The 23,528-nt window shown below is 41.2% G+C and overlaps 1 protein-coding gene and 1 long non-coding RNA gene across 3 annotated transcripts in view; one reads left to right on the top strand and one right to left on the bottom strand.

The window, feature by feature from the left end:
• Positions 1-1,572: 1,572 nt before the first annotated feature.
• Positions 1,573-10,578, bottom strand: dnaja3.S (DnaJ heat shock protein family (Hsp40) member A3 S homeolog). 2 transcript variants are annotated; one of them, XM_018239257.2, is made up of 12 exons: positions 10,306-10,578; positions 8,459-8,583; positions 7,036-7,119; positions 6,664-6,867; positions 6,416-6,568; positions 5,880-6,027; positions 5,732-5,796; positions 5,224-5,352; positions 3,723-3,838; positions 3,534-3,631; positions 3,093-3,214; positions 2,141-2,276 (listed from the first exon to the last, which is right to left on the bottom strand). In XM_018239257.2, the coding sequence occupies exons 1-11, from the start codon at positions 10,478-10,480 to the stop codon at positions 3,105-3,107; spliced, it is 1,407 nt and encodes a 468-aa protein (XP_018094746.1). In that variant the 5' UTR covers positions 10,481-10,578; the 3' UTR covers positions 2,141-2,276; positions 3,093-3,104. The 2 variants fall into 2 exon arrangements, with proteins under 2 accessions (XP_018094747.1, XP_018094746.1); XM_018239258.2 differs by lacking the exon at positions 3,093-3,214 and having other exon boundaries at positions 1,573-2,276; positions 10,306-10,574.
• A 2,281-nt stretch (positions 10,579-12,859) lies between these two features.
• LOC121398762 overlaps positions 12,860-23,528 on the top strand; it is a 77,383-nt gene continuing 66,714 nt past the window's right edge. The window contains exon 1 of the long non-coding RNA XR_005964513.1: positions 12,860-13,221. This is a non-coding gene — a long non-coding RNA (uncharacterized LOC121398762). The remainder of the gene's footprint in view (positions 13,222-23,528) is intronic.

The raw sequence follows: 23,528 nt of genomic DNA, 5'->3' as shown, positions 1-23,528 counted from the left end.
ACAGTAAAAAGAAGGATCGAAAAAAATACAACACTCTAATCACAGATTTTAGGTAGAAGAACTGCTGTTTATTCCATCCTGCAAGTGAACAGTAACATTGTCCTAGTGCAATAAGTGCAGAGAATAGCCTTGCTAGGTTAGGAAGTCTCCAGTTTTTTTTCTAACCTCAACCACTATACAAATATTATCTTATCAGAACAGCAACTGGCAGCCATCCCTACTGCTGCATTACAGTCCCAAATTCCCCCCAACACCTTTCAAGTAAAGGCAGGACTTTGGGAGAACTGCTGGTTGCCCTGGTCTAAATTAAAGAAACACTAAATAGCAATGTGCATCGTGTTCCCTTCCTGATGATGTCTGAGCAATTTTTATATATATATATATATATATATATATATATATATATATATATATATATATATATATATATATATATATATATATATATAATATATATATAATATATATATATATATATATATATATATATATATAATATATATATAATATATAGTCCACAAGGCCGGTGCACACAGAACACAAACATAATGCCTAGGTGCTGGAACAATCAGTCATAATATCATAAGCAGTAATGGATCTGCACTCATATATATATTTTATTTCTTCTGATATGGATAGCCTTGTGTTCCTGCTCACCACCTCCAAGGGACTGCCTCTCATTGAGATGCAAACAGAATTCTCCAATCAGCAAACTGATTCAAGGGAAAAATGCAGGGATCCAGAGGCAAACTCATTGCATTTAAATTGAAGGTGATCCGTATTGTGTTTTTAGATGGATTTTCTAGAAGCATCCTGGATTTGACACTAGATTTGGGAAACCTATCCATTGCAAGAGCTTGGCCTACTTGCTTATGAAAAAACAAAGTCAATGGCTGTTGGGTGCCCTCTACTGGTTACATTTTAAAATTAAAAAAAAAAAGGGAGGCTAAAATGTCTTCAGTCACTTGCAATGTTTATGGATCTTGTTATTTAAAACAAAAATATAAAACAAAAAAAGAAAACATTAATTTAAAGGACACACATGCCTAGGATTTAATGCAACGTGGCACCTGCCATTAAAGGGCATGTAAAGGCAAAAAAATAAAATCCCATTTTTACTTTCTTTAATGAAAAAGAAACCTATCTCTAATATACTTTAATTAAAAAATGTGTACCGTTTTTATAAGAAACCTGACTGTATGCAGTGAAATTCTCCCTTCATTTACTGCTGTGGATAGGAATTGTCAGACGGTCCCTAACTGCTCTGCAGGGCACAATCATACTTGTGAACAGCAGGGGGAGCCCCCGCCTTACTTCCCAGCCATGCAGAACTCAAGCAGCTTTGTTTATGATGATCCCTAAGCAGCCCAGACCACATTGAGCATGTGCACAGTCTTAGTCTTGCAAAGATGTTTAACAAAGTTACAAGATGGTGACTCCCTGTAGCCAACTTTGAAAGCATAAATTATTTGTTTGATTAAGCTTGTGGTGCAGTAAGTTCATATTTATATTTAGTATACAAAATACAGCATTTCTAGCCTTATTCTATTTTAGACTTTACATGCCCTTTAAGGGGCTTGACTTGCACAAAACATTTAAAGATACTGACACTTTATTCTATCAAAGAGAAAGCATCCTTATGGTCAGCTGGCCAAACGATCGCTGACTTTTCAGGCTGTGGGCTCTCAGCCTGCGGAGGTTCCCCCAAAACCACAATCCAGCCCCTATTTTTCCTATAAGCCCTCCATTTACAGGTACAGTAAAGCACACTGTTGAAAACACCATCCTTTTATGGTGATTAGCATGAACACAATTGTTTTGTAGCTAGGCTATGCTTAAACCTAAACTGAATAGGCTATCCCAGAATCTCAGCGGGAGAGTATACAGCATTGGCACTGCAAGTCTTCCTTTTTTAAAGGGAACATGTGTAAGGTTTTAACAAATGGGACAGAAGCTGTTACCTCACTTACCCAACTCTTGCCCACACTTGGCATTATTCATTTCCAAAGAACAGAAGAGAGAGAACATGACAATGTAAAGATCTACAAGATTTCTTTAAAGTTTGTTACAAGAATGATAAGGTGGTCTGTGCGGCAGGTGCCTCCTTCATTCAAACTAAGCGTCAGTCCTCGGTTATTCTGATGTGCCTGAGCGAGGCGCAACCGATTATGGTTTCTTCTGGCTGCCTGGGAAACGTTTACGCTTATTCCATATATTTGCTCCATCTTCACAGACAGGTTAGCCCTGCAATAACTAGCTTTCTTTTGATCGCTTTCCTGTGGGGAAAGAAAGAAGACACATTTTGAATAGGAGATAACAGCAGTTATTGTATATTATTTCACGATGGAAGGCTGTCATGGCCTGGGACATTGGCAGGTGAAATTTGAGAACATATGGAGGAGCCTCATTGCCCATCCCTGGCCTAAACAAATCAGATAATTATCCTATATTTAAGATGTAATAAGTAACAGCCATAAGCGAAAATCATTGGGAAAGGGAGAGGCAAAACTTAAACAAAACATGTATTTGTTATTGGTATTTTAGTGATCTCTGAATACTGCCTAGATATGTTTTCTCTGCAGTTCTTCATTTGAGCCTTTAGACTGGAGGGCTCTTGTTTGCACATCCCTTGCTCCTAGGGACGCACCGAATCTAGGATTCTGCCTTTTTCAGCAGGATTCAGCCAAATCCTTCTGCCTGGCTGAACCCTAATTTGCATATGCAAATTAGGGGCAGGGAGGGAAAATCTCGTAAATTATTGTCACAAAACAAGGAAGTACATTTTTTTCCCAATTCCCACCTCTAATATGCATATGCAAATTAGGATTCGGTTTACGAAGGATTGGGGGGTTCAGCCAAATCCAAAATAGTGGATTCGGTGCATCCCTACTTGCTCCTTACATTAACTGCAGCTAAATTGGTTGCCATTGAGGGAGGGAAGAGGCCTGAGGCTAGGCAGGCAAAGAATTAGCCATTTTATTACCTATAGAAAAAATCCAATAGGAACAAAAAAAATTTAATTGGCAAATTTCATGGCTAGTGGGTCATCAAGCTTGTTAGATTTTAGGGTAGAAATAAAATGCTGTTCCTACCTCACAGAGGTGTCAGGAGCTAAACATTCTCTTTAGTTTGCTTAGGAATCCCTCCTTGTTCTCCCCTGCCTGCTCAGTCTCAGGTCTCTCCTCCCCAGCTGCAGATTTGTGCTGGTTTCTCCCTGATGAGCACAGCAAAGAAACCTTAAAAACCTTGTATCTTACATGCAAGGGATTCCCCATGGCAAACACATGCATGGCAACACCTGTCACAGGATCTAGATCTGCCCAAGTAGATTAGATTATGAGCCCCCAGCTCTTCCCACTAGTAAAAATGGGCAATTTTATTCCATTGCTTTAAACCACAGCAACCAGTCACACAACTAAAAGTTTATTGTGGATTGGTTGGTATGTGTTGCTGCTCTGAGGCAACATGACAGAGAGTTTGTAAATAAGCCTACATAGTTCTATTGGCTTGGGGAACCTGTAAGGATCACTCACCTGTTGTTGTGTTAGTGATGCCATTTACTGTTCCTTCTACATCAGTCTCGTCTTCTGCAAAGCTAAGCATTAGCATCCGCTGCCTGTCAGTCAGATGCCTGCAAACAAGGAGAAACAGGCAGATCAGTTAGTTGGTTTTCATTCTCCCCAGCTTGGCATTTCATGATCTATTCTCAAAGGAACTCTCACCTGGGTACTCTGACCTTGATGTGGATATAGTGATCACCAAAGCCGTAACTGTTCATACGAGAGATACCTTTATCACCGATCCGAATCCTTTGGTCTGCTTGTATGCCAGCAGGGATCTAGGAAGGGCAGCAAGACATCAGTTTTAGGGGAGAGCTAAACAAAAGCCTTTTCAAAGATATATATACTAGGTATGCCCCACATTTTGATTGAGGGGGAATAACAAATATGGCATAGTCTGGAAAAAAATGTTGCTTTCAGTTGCCCAATGCTTTAAAGGAAAGCAAAACCCCCATTATATTTTTAAAAGTTCTGCACCTGAAAAGGACCCCCCGCCCCAACAATATCTAATCCTCCCCCTTGGACCGACTGTACTGCAAGTAGGGATGCACTGAACCCAGGATTCGGCCGAATCCTTGTGTCTGGCTGAACCGAATCAGAATCCTAATTTGCATATGTAAATTAGGGGCAGGTAGGGAAATCCTGTGTCTTTCACAAAAGAAGAATTGTTTCCTTTCCCTAATTTGCATGTGCAAATTAGGATTCGGTTCAGTATACGGCTGAATCTTTCACGAAGGCTTCGGGATTTGGCTGAATCCCAAATAGTGGATTCGGTGAATCCCTAACTTTAAGCAGAGAATGAAAAACAGCACAGCAAGGTTGATGGCCATGCGTAGGCTACAAGGAGTTGTTTGCCAGAAGAAACATGTGCACAGAAGCCAATTGGACCCTGGTATGATATGATGTGCATATTCCGTGTTGGTGATCAATGCTGGGAGACTGCAAATCAGACATGATGCAACCAGACATAGCGGCTGTTGCACTACTTTGTGTTCTCAGCTTAGGTGTAAGGCAGCAGCTGTGGCAGAAGCATTGGATGTGGTTCAAGAAGGAGCCCTTTCCTAGAGCAAGTATAACGGGGGTTATGTTTTCCTTTAATGTTACATAACTTCTGGATGTGGGTTCCACAGATGAGGAAGGGACAGACATTGTATTTGCTGTGATGTTGGTGTTATGTAAAGCTACTAAATAAAACACGCACTTTATACTTTTTTTTTTTTTTTTTTAATTCATTTTATTTTGCCGTGGGTTCAGTTTAGCTCTACATCAGATTCTACACTAAAGGGGCATATTTTTAATCTCCTAGTGAATTCTTTAACTCTGTCACATTTTCTGGCATCAATTATTTTCTTTTTACAAGATTTCTTTTCCCCCCTCAGATTTTTTCAAACAAATAAATAAACAAATGCATAAATAAAAAGCTTAACACCTAAAACTGGCGGTTTACTTTTCGGAAAAAAAACATGGAAGATATATCCTGCACGAAAATGCAGGAATTTTTTTTTAAAAAAAGCAACCAACGCCAGCAAATGTGAACAAGTTAAAGAAATGACTTGGATTTATCTCCTGAGCTAGACTCTCAAGAGTATATAAATATATCCAAGGTGTTGGGATTGGGCTCCTGGATTCCTCCTATTCGGATCAATCAATGGTTTATACTTACAGGGACATTGATGGGCTCATAAAGTCCTTGTGCGCGAGCAGAACCACCCAGAACAGCTTGAGCAATGGAAATATACAGGTCTGAGTGAATATCTGCCCCTTCTCTTCTAAAGCTTGGGCTTTTCTGCACCTGTAACAGATAAGAGGTTTCCAGTTTGCCAGTTGTTCAATGCCTCGGACTACTAGGGATGTTAAAGATTTCTAAGACTGAGAAAGCATTCAAAAATAAAGGTCATACATCTAGACTTTAAAACACGACCGAAGCCTGCATCTGAATCTTTATGGTGAAGGACACTAACAATGTAAAATCACCAGCAATACTGGATGAAAGTAGTTGATTTTACTATTGAAAAGAGAAAATATAACATGACTGATGCAAGACCCTGCAAGCAGCCTGCTGTGTATCTAAGGCACATTGCCAAAAGTTTTGCGTTACTGCCCTCTGCTGTGCAGAATGGGGTAGTATAACAGAGAATGAAAGCATTCAGGACCCAGGATAAATCACCTACCCGAAAAGTAATAAAAATCTCTTTCTTTCCCACTGGCATCCGAACTGTCTGTCCATCTTCCACACCTGTCAGGAACCAATAAGAAGATTTCACTGTACAGTACAAAGGGATAGTAAAATAAATATTTATTAACCCACAAAGCGCTTACCTGCAGGTACAGGCACAGTAACAGATCTCTTCTGCTTTGTTTGGCCAGAGCCCCTGCATGACAGGCATGGGTTTGTCATGGTAGAACCTTTCCCACCACAGCGCCGGCACGTAGAGCGCATCACAAAGGGACCAGTGTTGATAGTTTCCTTGTTAAAACAAACATACAGTCATTTCCAGCCGAACCCAAAACAACTCGGCAAGCAATGTCCCCTCTAAGGTGTGTGCTTGTGCTCACAAACAATTTGTGGTGCTCACGCTCAATTTCTGCTTGGCCAAACTGAATCCGAATTTGCATATGCAAATTAGGGGTGGGGAGTGAAATAGCGTGACTTTTTGTCACAAAACAAGGAAGTACAAAATGTTTTCCCCTTCCCATCTCTAATTTGCATATGCAAATTAGGATTCGGTTCAGTATGCGGCTGAATTTTTCGCAAAGGATTCAGGGGTTCGGCCAAATCCGAAATAGTGGATTCGGTGCACCCCTAAATTAAAGGGAACATTGGCGGCAGGTCCCTATACAACTGTAGTTCTTACCATCCCAGTTCCATTACAGTAGTGGCAGTGCTGCAGTTTGGTGCCAGGCTCATTGCCTTTCCCATCACACCTGTTACACGTGTCTGTAATGTTTACAGAGATCTCCTTGTTCACCCCCTTAGCTGCCTGAATGAACGTGAGGTCCATGATGTACTGCAAGAGAGAGAGAGAAAGAAATAAGCTTGCCTGGAAAATAAATGCCACGTCTCCAAAATATTACACATTTCTTATTGCTACAACTATCATACCTCTTGTGGCTGTTCAAACATGCTACCGAAGTCTCCAAATGGGGAGCCAGAGAATTCCCCGAAGATCTTCCGGAAGAGTTCCTCTGGATCGACAGTAGGACCTCCTCTCCAGTATTGTTGTCCTCCTCCGCCTGCTGCCCCGGCAGCGAAGTCTGCAGTTCCATAGGTGTCATACTGCTTGCGCTTGACCTCATCACTCAGGACCTGAGCAGAAAACAGACTTCAGATAGTGGCAAGCTATGGTCATTTGGAATTTGGGCAAGAATAGCAACCTTCCTGGCCATTAAAGTAAATGATAAACTTAAAGGCCAAGGGTGGGTGCTTTTCCACCAGCTTAACAACAACAAAAACTGTGCCCGTCAGAATTGGTACCTCATATGCTTCTGCCAACTGAGAAAACTTTTCTTTGGCCTGGGGATCCTCCTTGTTAGTATCTGGATGGTACTTTTTGGCCAACTGGAAAGGAAAACAGCAGCTGGGTTTAAACAACGTCTCACAAACAATTTCACAAACTTTGTTATAGAGTTGTGACAAGATGAAATGCAGAATAACTCCTACCTGGTTATTTTAGAAGTGGGGATTATCCTATACAAACTGGAAGCACATGTGCACCCACAGATTCTACATGTTATAGTGAGAGCCACCAATTAGCACACCCACACTTGCAGGCGACTGGCACTTTAAAGTGTGGCAAAATCTGTGGGTGCCACTGCTACACAAGTGAACAGGGGGTCATTGTGAATGCTTTGCCCTGTCCCTACAGAAAACCCACTTAGAATCTCTCCTAAAAAGTCACACAACAGACACACAGTTACATGGATTCAAACAACTGGATAGGGAACTTGACAGCTCTGAGAATAAGACTTATAAATTCCAGCAGTAGCAGCAGCGATTCTGCTCAAAGGCAAACGACCCTGTTAATTAGTTGCAATCAAACAGTGTTCTTACTTGAATCATTTTATTTTACTACAGAGACCTTTGCTAAGGAAATTACTTATTAAACCATTTAAAGGGTGAGTTTACTTTTTATATGTTAAAGAATGGCCATTTCTTAGCAACTTTTCAATTGGTGTTCATTTTTTATCTTTTTTTTGCCTCATTCTGGCTTTTCAGGTGGGGGGCACTGACCCCAACAGAAAAAAAAATATGGCGCCAACATTTTATTATGCTTATGTGTTTATGTTTCAGCTGCAGCAAAAAAATATTATTATAATATTATATATTATAATTATATTATAAGTCCAAGGGTTGCCAGCATTCTCGATAAAGTTACTTAAATTTGCCTGGGTGCAGTGCCAATAAATTATCCATAACTACTACAGGAAGGTCCACACTCTCAGGACTTATAAAAATCATAATATTTATTATAAATGACTAACGTTTTAGCTAGGTCCCTAGCCTTTCTCGAGAGTGCGGACCTTCTTGTATAGTATAATGTCTGGAGATGACTAAAATCTAATTTAAAGGCAGACGCCACCTTTAACAAGGAAAACACACAATATATAGACCCTGCTAAGAGAAATCAGTAGGGCAAAGCCCTCTGAAACATGATGCAACTAATCATTAGATGGAAAAGTAATAGGCTATTAATTAACCCCTTTCCTTCCCATATTGAGCAAGAGTTTAAACCAGTGCCAACATATTCCACAGCGCTGTACAACAGAAGGGTGAGTACATCACATATAAAGATGAAATATTAATACTGATTGATAGAGGAGGTAGAGAAGGGCCTGATCAAACTAAAAAATGGTACCAAACAGTTACTCTACTATGATAACAATACTATGAAACCCACCTGGTAATAGGCCTTCTTTATTTCTTTCTGGTTTGCGTTTCTCTGAACCCCCAGTACCTGGTAATAGTCTGTCTTGTTGTATGTGGAGGAGCTGGTATGGAACTGGGAGAGGCGCTCACAGAGGCCTGGAAGATAAATGAAAAAGCATAAGCCCATGTATTTGCATGCCACCATTAAGCAAAAAGGATCCATCAGCTCAATTAGCTCCTTTAGGTACAGAATGAATTAGTTAGTAGTAAGTTTGCGGCTGCTCCTTAATGACCTGCTGTGCTACACCTCTATTAGTAAAGCCATTGAAGGATGTGCACCCACTCCCTCCAGACACACATTTTCTTTACCATGTTCAATGGGGTGTGGTCTCTGACGGACCCAGAGTGAGAGCGAGGTAGTTACGCCACAGTCCATGGCGACATCAAGCGAAACACCAAAAATATCGCACTTTACCAATGATTGGGAGAAAGTCGTCATTCAGGGGACATGGCAAGGCTATGCACGTTAGCTACATAAGTATTTAGGGAGTTCCAATGACTGAGGGTTTAATACTTGCACAACATGAATAGTCCAGGTCAGGAAACCCCAACAGTGGGGTGAATCTCTGATAATCCTACTTACTTCTGAAGAGGAGTCAGCATCCCCTGTGATGTAGATAAAGTGCTCCAGTCTCCTTGACAACCATAGCTCTTGTATGAAACCCAGAGCACCCATTAAAGGAGAAGGAAAGCTACGGAGGCATTTTATTGCCAATAGATTAGCTGCAATAGTGCAAACTAGAACACTATATTTATTCTGTAGAATGCTTTACCATACCTGAGTAAAAAGATGTAGAAGCTCTGTTTGTTTAGTATAGCAGTTGCCATATTAGCTTGGTGTGACATCACTTCCTACCAGAGTTTCTCCCTGCTCACTCATAGCTCTGGGCTCAGATTACAGCAGAGATGGAAGGGAGGGAGGGAGGAAGGAAGGAAGAGAGGAAGGAAGGGAGGAAGGAAGGAGGGAAAGAGGAGCAAACTGAGCATGCTCAAGCCCTAGCCCTGGAGGTTTAAGCTGAAAACAGGTAGTTTGATACAGAAGCCCATGAGTACACAATAGAAGGAAAGAAATGCTGTGTTTCTTTTGACAGAGGACTCAGAGCAGCATTACTTTGAGGATTTACTGGTGTATTTATATAGACCTTTCTGATAAGGCTTACTTAGTTTTAACCTTACATTCTCCTTTAAACTACAGGGTTAGAAATAACCTATCCCATGGCTTCCCAACATTCCCATGTGGTGGGATTCAATACGAAAATCCAACCTGAACCCCTGCCCCCTCCACCACAAGGGTACAGATAGGGATAAGAACAGGTGTTGCTTATGAAATACACCTTTAAAGGAATTGTTCACTGTTAAATATGACGTACGGAGTGATATTCTGACACACACTGCAATTGGTTTTCATTTTTTTTATTATTATTTTTGGTTTTTGAGTTATTTAGCTTTTTATTCAGCAGCTCTCCAGTTTGAAATTTCAGCCATCTGGTTGCTAGGGTCTGAAAGCTGGAAAGAGTCAGAAGGCAAGTGAAATAATTAAAGAACTATAAAAATGAAGGCCAAATGAAAAGCTGCTTAGAAGTATCCATTGTAGAACAAGGCTACACCTGTCAGTTTCATGGTTACAGGCTTCCGTAGATCTGAGAGAGAGAGATCTGCAACCTATGGCTCTCCAGCTGCAGCTCAAGCTACACTAACCCTCTCATTCTCGTTATAACTAGAACACGTGTCCTTGAAGTTTACATTTGTTGCACAAGCTCAGAGCTCCAGTCAGAGGTCAGTCACTTGCAGCGCCACAAATATCCCATAATCCTTTACCCGCTGCAGCGGGTCCGCGGGCCGCCCTCAATGACAGCAGCGAAGCCGCCTCAGCCCTGGGCCATCGATGGACACCGGGAAAGACGTGGCCCCGAGCTCCAGACACTGCGACTAACAACCAACGCGACGAACAGCGAGCCGCCATCTTCCCAGGACAGGCCGGCGCACTGCACATGCCTATTAGACACACTGGGAAGGAAAGTCATTGAGCCACCGGAAGTACGCCATCTTACTCCTCTCAGTCCTCCTTAAAATGAATGTCTCGAAAGACAGGAAGTGGAGAAGTTTCCATATTGGCCCTCTCATGGGCTGTCAAGTGACGAAAGAGGCGACTGTCTAACTCAACCTTTTGGATGGAAAGTTGATGAAACGAACCTGTTTCCCATAGGAAAGTTTACTATTATTTGGCTTTACGTACAGTAAATATTCTGTAATCACAGGGACCGTGAGAGATTAAATTTGCCCTGGGCCTATTGGAGTATTTTGGGCCCCCCCCCACAGCAAAGTCATTTCAAGGAGAAGGAAAGTTATTCGTAGTTATTAGTAGATTAGCTGCAATAGTACAAGCTAGAATGCTATATTTATTCTGTAGAAATGTTTTGTCATACCTGAGTAAAAAGCTCTAGAAACTCTCTGTTTGTTTAGGATAGCAGCTGCCATATTAGCTTGGTGTGACATCACTTCCTACCAGAGTCTCTCCCTGCTTACTCTGGGCTCAGATTACAGCAGAAAAGGGAGGGGGGGGGGAGAGGAGCAAACTGAGCATGCTCACACCCAGGGCAAGGAGGTTTAAGATGAAAACAGGAAGTCTGATACAGAAGCCCATGTGTACACAATAGAAGGAAAGAAATGCTGTGTTTCTTTTGACAGAGGACTCAGAGCAGCATTACTTTGAGGGTTTAAGGTGGACCTTTCTGATAAGGCTTACATGGTTTTAACCTTTCCTTCTCCTTTCAGCCATTTAGCAATAAATAAATATACAGATGTAGGACCCGTTATTCAGAAAGCTCAGAATTTTAGGGATTATTTCCCATAGACTCCTTTTTGATCAAATTATTCACATTTTTAAAAAGGATTTCCATTTTGTAAAAGGCAATTCTCCTTTTCTCTGTAACAATAAAACAGAACCCTGTATTTAATCCCAATTAAGACGTAACAAATCCTCTTTGAAGGCAAAAACAATCATATTGGGTCTATCTAAAGAGGTGGTTCACATTTTTTATTAACTTTTTCTATGTTATAGAATGGTCAATTCTAAGCAACTTTTCAATTGGCCTTCATTATTTAATTATAATAGTCTTTAAATGACTTGCTGTCTTCTTCTGACTCTCTCCAGCTTTCAAATAGGGGTTACTGGCCCCATCGTTATTGTTACTTTTTATTACTCATCTTTCTATTCAGACTCTCCTATTTATATTCCAGTCTCTTATTCAAATCAGTGCATGGTTGCTAGGGGAGTTTGGACCCTAGCAACTAGGGATGCACCAAATACAGGATTCGGACAGGATTCGGCCTTTTTCTGCCCGGTCGAACTGAAACTGAATCCTAATTTGCATATGCAAATTAGGGACAGGGAGGGAAATTGAGTGACTTTTTGTCACAAAACAAGGAAGTAAAACACGTTTTCCCCTTCCAATCCCTAATTTGCTTATGCAGATTAGGATTCGGATTTGGTTCGGTAATCGGCCGAATCTTTCACGAAGGATTCGGGGGTTCGGCCGAATCCAAAATAGTGGATTCGGTGCATCCCTACTAGCAACCAGATTGCTGAAACTGCAAAATGGAGAGCTGCTGAATAAAAAGCTAAATAACTCAAAAACTACAAATAATAAAAAATGAAAACCAATTGGAAATTGTCTCACTCTCTACATCATACTAAAAGTTAACTCAAAGGTGAACATCCCCTTTAATTTTTAAATAATTTTTTTAGTAGACTTGAAGTATGGAGATCCAATTTATGAAAAAAACCCTTATCCAGGAAGCTCTAGGTCCTACGCATTCTGCATAACAGGTCCCATATATATATTAATAGGGAGTTCCCTGCTTGTCCCCTTATATGTCTTGAGTCCCTCAGCAGTGTAGGGCCCTCTGTATCTCATGAGGGAAAATGGGTAACTGTGTAACTGTGTAACAGTTAAAGGATATTTTTACTATAAACATCAGCGATAGGAATTCAACACCCTTTTGGACTGATTGATGATCAATAAGTGCTAAGTTAAAGGGGAACTATTGCGAAACTGAAAATTTTATATAAGGGTTCCTGTCCTACAGTGCAGTGAGCTGAGTGCCAGCACAGCCTGGGAATTCAAATAGCAGGAAGTGGAAGAGAAGGGAGGGATTATTAGGGTTTTTGCAGAAATATGTCAGGAAGTATCAAAAATAATTCATGAAGGGAGAAAAATACTCACAGTTCACCCCAGTCCATGGGTCAGGGGTGCAAATATCCAAAACAGCAAAAGGTTGTGAGTTTTCTCCTAAAGTAAAGCCCAAATTTAAGATTAAAAATTCAAATAATTTATGAGGACATACAGGTGACCGCCTAAAGTGTGTCATGCCTGAGTAAGTGCACCCAGTAGGCACGAAACAGGGTTACGTTTTGGAGAAAAATCACAACCTTTTGTTGTTTCGGATTTGTGCAGAAATATTCAATAAGTCATCCTGAAACACTACTTTTTTAAGCACAATTATTGTATATCTAAATAAGTATAAGGCACTGGTACTAATTTTTTTACACACAATGTCTCCTTTAAATTTCAATTTTCGCGATAGTTCCCCTTTAAATAATGTTTTTTTTTCAAGGGTTAGTCTGCACACTCACATCCTACTGTGCCTCTGGGCCTTATATTCATGTCTTTCTGTTGGCAGAATTAGAGGCTGAGAATCTTTGATGCACGCAACGGTACAGGAGCCATACAGGTAGGAATACATGTACATTATAGAGCTAATTCAATAATACAGAATTTGCAAACATGTTGTTTGTGCAAAATTATATTTGGATAAAGTAGATATAGCTGTTTCTTAAAACTCACAATAATATTATTTAAGGCAAAACCAGCCTATTGGGTTTATTTAATGTTTAAATAATTTTTTAGTAGATTTTTTAGGTATGAAGATCCAAATTACAGAACTATACCTTATCCAGAAAACCCCAGGTCCTGAGCATTCCAGATACCAGGTTCCATACCTGTACCCTCCCTGAAAACTCTACCCGCAACTCACAGTGTGCCTGCTTTTTTTGTGGGTAAAAAAATTCTTTTGTGTGCACATTTTTAAAAACTGTGTGCAAAGGTCACAATTAATACCAAATTTTGTGTCTTTAAAATTCTTTGTTCACATCACAGCCTCACTGCCCCCACCTTAAAGAACCACCTACACTGCTTCAAATAAATGTTCTGTTCCTCTAGTTTAAAGGAGGTGGCCTCTGGTGCGGTGATGATTTTTATGAAAAAAACATAATCCCTTGCTATGTCTTTAATGCCCTCTAATATACTTATAGTTTGCTGTGAATATTGTTGTGCCGTGTCACTTTGTAACCACAAGGTGGAGCCAAGTCTCAAGTATTTTAACCCAATTTGAAATCCTTCCCAGTATTGTTATTTTCCAAAAAAGGGTCATATATAGAAGACCTGTTAGGGGGCATCTTGATTAAAATTTAAATATCAACAGTTTCCCCACATATTATAATCTTGTTATCATGCATTTATACAGGCGTGAAGTCAGCACATAAACTCCATAGTCAGGGCTGAATTTGCTATATAGGCACCTGACTGCTCTGGCTTTGGGGTTTAGCTTTAGGGGTGCAGGCCTAGAATATGGTTATTTAGAATAGGCTGCTCTATAACATACTAAATATGAACTTTCCCTTTAAGAATGTTCTTTAGTTGCTAAATAGTAATGAATTCTGCATATTAATTAGAGATGTGTATGCAAAAAATCTGTGTACTTTATACAAAGCAATTTGCTAAAAGAGTGGTGGATCCATTGGCTGGACTTAATGCAGTGGTGGTAGTGACCAGGACCGCACCAAATTCTGAAGTGGCTCCTGAATTCATCATTATCGTCATCATTTATTTATATAGTGCCGACAAGATACGCAGTGCTTTACCGTCATATAACAAACAGGGAATAAATGGTGGATAACAAACAATGGTTTACAGAGTACAATAGGATTAGAGGGCCCTTCAAATTAGAGTTTACAAAGTAAAGGTTAGGGTACAATTGAGACATTAGGATTTTAGAAACAATTTTGTGATTTTTGTTACAGCAATGATTAATTAAGGCACAGTGAATAAGCTTCTTTAAACAGTTGGGTCTTTAAGGAGCGGTTGAGTTTGGAAAGAAGGAGAAAGTCTGACAGCTCGAGGCAGAGAGTTCCAGAGAAAAGCAGAAGCCCGAGAGAAGTCTTGTAGACGAGAATGGGCAGAAGTGATCAGAGGAGAAGTGAGGCGAAGGTCAGAAGCAGAGAGAACCTTGCGTGAAGAAGTGTATTTGGAGATCAGAGATGAAATATAGGGAGGGGCTAAGAGGCTTCACTGTTAAGGGCCTTGAATGTGAGTGTTAGTAATTTGAATTTGATTCTAGAGGAGATTGGGAGCCAGTGAAGGGACATGCATATGGGAGCATCTGATGTTGATTGGTGAGATATATGAATGAGTCTAGCGGCCGCATTTAGAACAGATTGGAGTTGTGAAAGGTGACTTGTTGGAATACCTGAGACGAGCAGGTTGCAGTAATCAAGGCGGGATTCAGTGCTTCCCTAGTGCATATAAATGCTGAGAGGTATAATATATTCTCACTATAAATGTCCTAAGGGATTTAATGGTCTTTAAGCTGTTAGATATGAGAATGGGCTGCGTAGGTGGGCCGCATGCTTCCTATAAGATCCTATGCACGGTGTTATCTTGTACAGATTGCTCTGGCGTGCCCCTGCCTCCCACCACAGATAAAAGCATTTGCCCTTTATCTCTAGAATAAGACACCTGCCCACGCCAAGCTGTTTGTTGTGTTGGCATTTTTTGGGCAAATTTGGCAGGACTTCAGCGGGTCCATGTGTCTGTTGGCACAGCTCACACTGCCACATATTAACAGGATAAGAATTGGCCAGCCTCCTGTGTGTGTGTTGGTCGCAGAAACCATTTCCAGATGTTACAGGGCGGCCCAGCATCCTTCAGCATTCAGGGCGGACGGCAAAGTGAGAGGGAGGAGAGACATTCTTTCCTTCAGCATCATGAAATTCCTGCTCTCCCCTCAAAACCCCCACAGCCCGCTCTGTCCAAATACATTCAATTTCCTTCTTTCTTGATCAAGGGGTCTGTGGGTCTGGGCACGGACTGGCAATCTGTGGGTTCTGGCAAATGCCAGAGGGGCTGCTATAAGGTGACATAGAAAGTCAGTGTTTAGTGGGCTGGTGGGGGCTGTTTGGGTTTCTGTGTGGGCTGATTGGATCTCTGTGTACCTGAAATGCCAGGGCCTATTTTAATTCTCAGTCTGGACTGGAGCACGAATGGGAGGGGAGGCTTATTTTGGGTTGGGATAGGGCATTGTCGTGGCATAAAAGGAGTTAATGCAGAGGGGACTGCTAGCCCATGGCAGGCAGAGGTTAAGGAGGGCAGATTGCGATTTTCTTAGAATAACCTCACAATTATAGGAAAAGTATGTAATTGCTGGCCTTCCTCTGTGCTTAGAGAGTGATGGTCTGGAGGCATCTGGCATCAAATTCCTCAGTGGAACAGCACTTGGATGGGGCTTGTTGCTGCTGCAGAGCATTCTGTGTTGTTGTGCAGATCAGTGTTATACGCCTGTATTGATCCAGTATAGGACCTTGCTTTGACTTGGGCTCAGTATATTTCAATATGTTTGTGTATGTGTGTATGTTTTCCAGAGTTCTGTCCAGATTATTGCAGGCTTTATTTTCACTATGTTTCTGCCATTTATTATCTGCCTTTAAAGTTTAAATAGGCCCATATATTATTATCCAGCTCTCGTGGATTTACACAGTAAGTCACTGGCTGCAGCCTGTGTGATTCCTTTCCTTTAAAAAATGTAATTCAATATATAGGCCCCCAAGGGCTACCCCGTTTATAGATGCTGATATCCCTGCAGTGAGCACCAAACATTTGGATTTTGTGAAGCTCCTCCACCGTTAATACAGGTCGTCTGTCTTGTGATAATATGGGCGTGGTTTAAAGTAGGTGTGGTTTACAATCTGGGAGTGGTTAACATTGACTTCCATTAATGGTCCTCCACCACATAGGCAAGACATATTCTAGCCCTTGATACCACAGAAGTTGGATTGAATTAGTGTATGGGAGAGATTTAGTACAGCTATGTAGTACAGAGGCAGAGAGGGGAGAGATGTAGTAAAGAGGCAGAGAGGGGAGAGATGTTGTACAGAGGCAGAGAGGGGAGATATATATATAGTACAGAGGCAGAGAGGGGAGATATATATATAGTACAGAGGCAGAGAGGGTAGAGATGTTGTACAGAGGCAGAGAAGGGAGATATATATATATATATATATATATATATATATATATATATATATATAAATAGTACAGAGGCTGACAGACATGGGATGTGTTTCTCAGTAGAGCAGGCAGAGGTACAGAGTAATAAAGTGCTGCAGTGTCGAGGTGAAATGTTCTGCAACTTAATTGTTGAGGGAAGGATTTAATTGCAGCCTAATTCTGCTCCTTGGCACACATATGTAGCAGCACATGGCTTCCATTAGCCACTCAAACAGCTTCTCATGAGTAAACTAGGCCCCCATAAAGAATATAGGCTCTGACCCCACACCAAGCTTTCTTATATCCTTCTACCACTGCTATGTATGTAAATAGAGAAATGTACCTTATATACAGAGTAGATTCCTCTTAATCAGGCCACCTACTTCTCTTCCCTCCTCCTAATACACAGACATCAGACCACCTACTTCTTCCCTCCTCCTAATACAGAGACATCAGGGCACCACCCCTCCCCTTCTTCTAATACACAGACATCAGACCACCTACCTCTTCCCTTCTCCTAATACACAGACATCATACCACCTACCTCTTCCCTTCTCCTAATACACAGACATCATACCACCTATCTTTTCCCTTCTCCTAATACACAGACATCAGGCCACCTACTTCTCTTCCCTCCTCCTAATACACAGACATCAGGCCACCTACCTCTTCCCTTCTCCTAATACACAGACACTAGGACACCTACATCTTCCCTCCTAATAATACACAGACTCTAGGACTCCTACATCTATCTTCCTCCTAGTACACAGATAGCAGGCACCTACCTTTCCTAATATACAGATATCAGGGCTCCTCTGTCCTCCTAATACACAGACACGAGGGCACCTACCATTCACCTTCCATCCCACTCTCACTTTCTCACACATTCGGTATGTTGCTCCCTACCACAAGCTTTTGGTGAGAATCCAGAACTGCCATAACTCAAGTTACACCAGAAATCAATCTTTATGAAGGGGAAGTCCAGCAACTTTTGCTCCCTGGAAAATGAGTCATTTTTTTTTTACATTCCCAAAAGGTTGGAAATGGTTGTGTAACTGCAGCCACGAGCAAGAAACATGATGTCTCCATCCCACCAATGAGACCAAATCCACAAATCCAAATCTGCTCTTTTTTGTGAAGAAAAACAAAAGAGCCGTCAACGGCTTTTTCTCAGATAGAGTGATTTAACACATTTGGCGCACAGCCCTAATCAGTCTGAATGAACCCGTTTTCTCATAAGTTCATTGATTTTTTTTTCTCCTTTTAATAGAGATGGCTGGATTTAGAGAAATGGGGACAAGACAAAGTGCCCTACCCACTGTACCCTAAAACTGGTACTGTTCATAAAACATCATATAAATTCTGCCCTAATTTAAAATTACCATCAAACATGTGTCTCTTCTGGGAGGAGGGGGCAGAACACACACACACACACACACACATATATATATATATATATATATATATATATATATATATATTTAGTTAGGGAAGGACTTTGGCATTCCCTGGCATCCATTTACCCTGAGCGACATTGAGGAGGCACAAGGCAATTGCTAGGATCAGTTGGCTTCAGATAGTTCACCAGAAATAAAGACATTTTCCAATTACTTTCTGTTTTCTATGTGTGAAGTGTGAAATGTAATTATTCCACCATTCTAAAGCAGCTTTGGGAGTTGGGGTCGCTGACCCTGTAAACTATTCTAAATGGATATATTTACTTGATACATTTCTTATGTTCATCCCTGCTGAGCAGAATCCCTGGGTTCATTACAGGCAGCTGTTAGAATTGATACAATAGTTGCTAATACTCCACAGATGCTGCTGAGAAATGTATCAACTAAGGGATAGATTTATAAGGGTCAAATTGAAAATTACAATTTTTTTTATCGTCAAAACTGTCAAATTCGACTAGGAAAAAATTCTAATTCAATTTTCGATATTTACACTGGCCCTTCCAGGGATCAATTTGGAGTTGTTTGCAGCTTTCCTGACATTTTAGTTTTTTTCAGAGAAAAAAATCAAATTGAGTTTTTAAAATTCAAATTCAAATTATAAAATTAGAATTTCGATTGGTCAAATTTCAAGTTCATGGGAGTTTATGGAAGTTTTAAAAAACTCATATGAATTTGAAATTCGACCCTTGATAAAGGTGCCTCTGAATGAGTCTGCGCATGAATTACTGAGCTGCCAGACTGAAACACCAGAGACAGGAACATTCAACTTTTAAAAGATTAAAGTTTAAAGATTTTGGAAAAACAGTAAAAAAAAATAAGGCAAAGCAACTGAAAAAGTCTTTATTTCTGGAGAACAATCTGAAAACAACTCAAACAAAAAAGAAGGAAGGTGGAAAAACCCTTTAATGGCTGCCTTCGGGACTAGGCACTTACCTCTTCTTTTGCCTACCCCTGGTCCGGACTTTTTTACTCCACTGCTACTTGTCTATTCGTGCTCCTCTCCTCTTGTGTTATTACTGCTCATGAACATGCTCCTTCTTCCATGTGTGTGGGAGGGGACGAGGTGGCCGGTTGGGTAACCTAGGGGTACCCCTATTGCAAAAATTTAAATTTAAAGGAGAATTCAACCTGAAATAAAAAAATACCCTGCGCATGTGCCGAAAGTCACAAAAATTTCCGAAAACTTTTCAGCGCATGCACAGTGGTTCGGGACTGGAAATTTACTCCAACTGCGCATGTGCCGAAACTTCTGAAAAATACCAAAGAAAGAAGATAGCTGCCGTGAACTCCGAGGCCAGAATCTGCACGGAAGGGTGAGTAAAAGTTTAGGGGCATTTGCCCGGGGGGGGGGCAGGTAGGCTGGGGGAAGGAGGTAGTTGGAGTCTACCCAGGGTATGGGGGGAGGGTTTTTTTTTTATTACAGGTTGAATTCTCCTTTAATATAAGCTTCGGCATACTGAAATAAGAACCTATCTCAATACAATCAATTAAATATTCTGCATCGTTTCTGAAATAATCAAGTTTATATTCACTATCCCTCTCTCAGGATCTGTTTCTCTTCATTCTCTCTTCATGCAGCAGTTGGGTGTCAGATATTCATTGACAGTTAGATCCAATATATCTTATAGGGGGGCTCCTTGTACCTAAAATATGTATTGGAACTCACTCTGTTAAAATCACCAGACATCGTGTCTCTCTACATGCAGAATTTGTGCAAAAGGCAGTTATTTTGTTAGATTTTGTTAGTACTAGAATCAGTTATTTGAGTGAGCTTTAATACATCTGCTAGGAAAGGGAGTCCCCCTATAAGATATATTGGATCATTCATCTGACACCCAACTGCTGCATGAAGACAGAATGAAGAGAAACAGATACTGAGAGAGGGATAGTGAATATAAACTTGATTATTTCAGAAACGGTGCAGAATTTTTAATTGATTGTATTTAGAAAGTTTCTTACTTCAGTATGAGGAAGCTTATATTAAATTTTCAATTTCGCGATAGTTTCCCTTTAAGTACTGGACTCCATGGCACCCATGCAAGCTGACACTCTGAAACTAGTGCCAGACTTTTAATCTGGTTCAAGGTGCAGAACACAACCTGCACTGCAGTGTTGGCCAGGTTGACAAATTGCTAACCTGAACCCAACCTTAACTTGCCCTCTCCCAACCCGGACCTTACCCAACCTGCTCTGCCACTATCACTAATATACACACGCGCACCCTGCCCATCTCTGATTTTATAAGGGCAGGGCAGGTGCAAGTTTATAAATAAAAGCAGCAGACGGGCAGAAAAAGGAATGCCCGAGGGACTGGCCCGGAGAAAAAAATGTTTTGTTGGCCCAAAATGCCTGTTTCTGGGTTTCGGGTGGTTGCACAACACTACAGTCCCGGCTAATGCTGGAGTGAAGTTCTTCCAGTGCCGGAACTGGACAACTGCTTGTGTATGGGCCCACTTCATTCATTTAGCCAATCATTGGGGTTTATTTATCAAACAGTGAAGTTAGAGATCGCCACAGTCCTCTAGAGTGAAATTCCGCCACTCTCCATTCATTTCTATGGGATTTTTAAAAGAGTATTTATCAATGGGTGAAAGTTCATCGTTTGATAAATACGCCTTTCAGAAATCCCATAGAAATGAATAAAGAGTGGCAGAATTTACCTCTAGAGGACTGTAGCGATCTCTAACTTCACTGTTTGATAAATATACCCCCAAAACGGGAAATAGAAAATGGATCAATGACACTAAGGGGCAGATTTACTAACTGGTGGAAATTCGCCAGCGTCCACTTCGCACCCAGTGCAACACTTCGCCAGGCAAAAATTAGCTCAGACTACGCTCATTCACTGAATTGTGGAGTTTCGTCATGGGTACCGAACGCTGGTGACTTTTCACTACCGTTACTATGGCAATGCGAGCATTTGATAGTGAAGATACGCTAGCGTTCATTTCTGCCTAGCGAAACTTCGCTAGGGATACTGCTCTCAGGTCAATTTGCATAGGGCGGAAAATTTAAAGTATAGATGTCTTTATGTTAAATGTTGCTGCATATACTTACAAATGAAACTTTTTAAAACACATGCCCAGGGAACCTTAATAAAGACAATAGAGTTAGTCTGATGCCCTACACATGAGCCCACTGTAAAATTAATGTTCCATATGTTTGCAAATCTATAGGGAAAACCGGTTACCCAAGAAAAGTTCAAGTTAGGTTATTTGCAGGCAATCAGGCTGAAAAAAGGAAAAGTCGCCAGCGTTTTTTGGACTTTTTTGGATGCATTTTTCAGCTCACAGAATATAATGTAAGTGACAGAAGATTGAGGAAGATCCAGTATCGTAACTAGAGGGGGGCGGGCCCTGGTGCGTGATGCGCAGCCGGGCCTCCGCCCCCCTCCGTACGGACCGCGTTTCAGTGGCGCGGGCTGCCGGGGGGCCCTGGCCCGTTTGCACCCCTGCTCCATCCGTAGTTCCGGCACTGGGAAGATCTAGCTACTTTAATGCACTTCGCCTGGTCTGAGGGCGCAAAGGCAACTCTGGCGAAAGAGGTAACGTTTAGTAAAATCCACACTTTAGTGAATTTGTGGAGTAACGTCCATTCACCAGAGCGAATTTTCGCCTGGCAATAGAGTGCCAATGACCGCTATCAACTGTCTCTTTCGCTAGTGAATTGGCACCCGCGCCCTTTAGTAAATTGGCGATGTCCCATGCGGGCGGTAACGCTAGTGAATTGACGCTAGCATTAGCCACTTTGCCCTTTGGTAAATCTGCCCCTTAATGCTTGGGTCATTGGTTGAGAACTGCACAGGCCGCACTGCTGACAAGGGATCCCACTAATCAACTTTGGGGCCAATCCGTGGGATCTCTGCAGTCAGGCCGCCCAGGTGTGAGCAGATTGTGCTGATATGTTTACCATATGGATACCCTACACATTGGCTTCTATTCCAGGTACAGGAATGGGATCTGTCATCCGGAAACCCGTTATCCAGAAAGCTCTGGATTACAGAAAGGCTGTCTCCCATAGGCTCCATTACAATAAAATAATCCAAATTGTTAAAAATGATTTCCTTTTTCTCTGTTATAATAAAGCAGTACCTTGTACTTGATCCCAACTAAGATATATAATCCAAATTACAGAAAGATTCATTATCCGGAAAACCCCAGGTCCCGAGCGTTCTGGATAACAGGTCCCATACCTGTAGTTTGTCCTGTGTCCTTGGCTATACTGTGCAGTATTAGAGGCAGGTATTCCACTATATGCCCTCTATGTGAGCACTTTTAAATAGGAGTTTCCCCAGCGACATATTTATTTATAGGTAATAGTACTGTATCAGGAGCATGATGTCAAATAAGACTTCATCTCATATGTGGCTATATTTTCCAGGTAACATATTGAAATAAAATCAGTAATTACTATGGTCGCCATTCTGTTCATTTAGGTTGTACATGTCTGAATTCCTTAAGTGTAACAATGGTACCGGCTGTCGCTGGCTGAAAGAATCCCTCATTAGTGCAATGGCTACCATTGTGTACAACTCATAAGCCACACAACTGGGAATGCCATTCTCTGACTCTCTCATATTAGTTCTGTGTGGGGAGAATTGTTTGGAATGGGGGCCCGTGACAGTCACAGCTGTGTCCCAGTTGCCAATTCCCAAGGCCTTCATATTTGCTTGCTGATACCCCCACCGAGATCTCAGGATAGAGGGTCTCTGTTGCCATGGTAAAGTCAACGGTGGGGTCACCTAGTAAAATGAAGAGTGCGCAATCGGGGGCTTATGTTGGGAAGTTTACAGACAGACAATATTTGGGCTTTAATATTGATCGCTAAATCACAGCTTTGTGGGTCATGTGGACAGAAAGGATGACAATGATCCGTATGAATGGCATAGATCCTGCTTTCACAATAACCCCTGTACTTAATACAGGTATGGGATCCTTAATCCGGAAACCCGTTATCCAGCAAGCTCTGAATTACAGAAAGGACGTCTCCCATAGACTCCATTTGACCCAAATAATACAAATTTCTAAGAATAATTTCCTTTTTCTGTGTAATAATAAAACAGTAGCTTGTACTTGATCCCAACTAAGATATAATTAATCCTTATTGGAAGCAAAACCAGCCTATTGGGGTTATTTAATGTTTACAGGATTTTCTAGTAGACTTAAGATCAAATTAAAACCATTTTAAAGAAAGATCTGCTATCCCGAATACCCCAGGTCCCCAGCAATCAGGACAACAGGTCCCATACTTGTATATCTGT

Source organism: Xenopus laevis, chromosome 9_10S, assembly GCF_017654675.1.
Source record: "Xenopus laevis strain J_2021 chromosome 9_10S, Xenopus_laevis_v10.1, whole genome shotgun sequence".
NCBI classification, from domain to species: Eukaryota; Metazoa; Chordata; class Amphibia; order Anura; family Pipidae; genus Xenopus; species Xenopus laevis.
This window is presented reverse-complemented; position numbering and strand designations above follow the sequence as displayed.

Bases quoted from the DNA above. Each gene is read 5' to 3' on its own strand.
- dnaja3.S (XM_018239257.2), bottom strand. From the start codon at position 10,480: ATGTGCAGTGCGCCGGCCTGTCCTGGGAAGATGGCGGCTCGCTGTTCG. The intron at 6,868-7,035 runs GTACCAATTCTG...TTTTCTGCTCAG, and splicing joins AGTTGGCAGAAGCATATGAG to GTCCTGAGTGATGAGGTCAA. The intron at 5,797-5,879 runs GTAAGCGCTTTG...GGTTCCTGACAG, and splicing joins TACTGTGCCTGTACCTGCAG to GTGTGGAAGATGGACAGACA.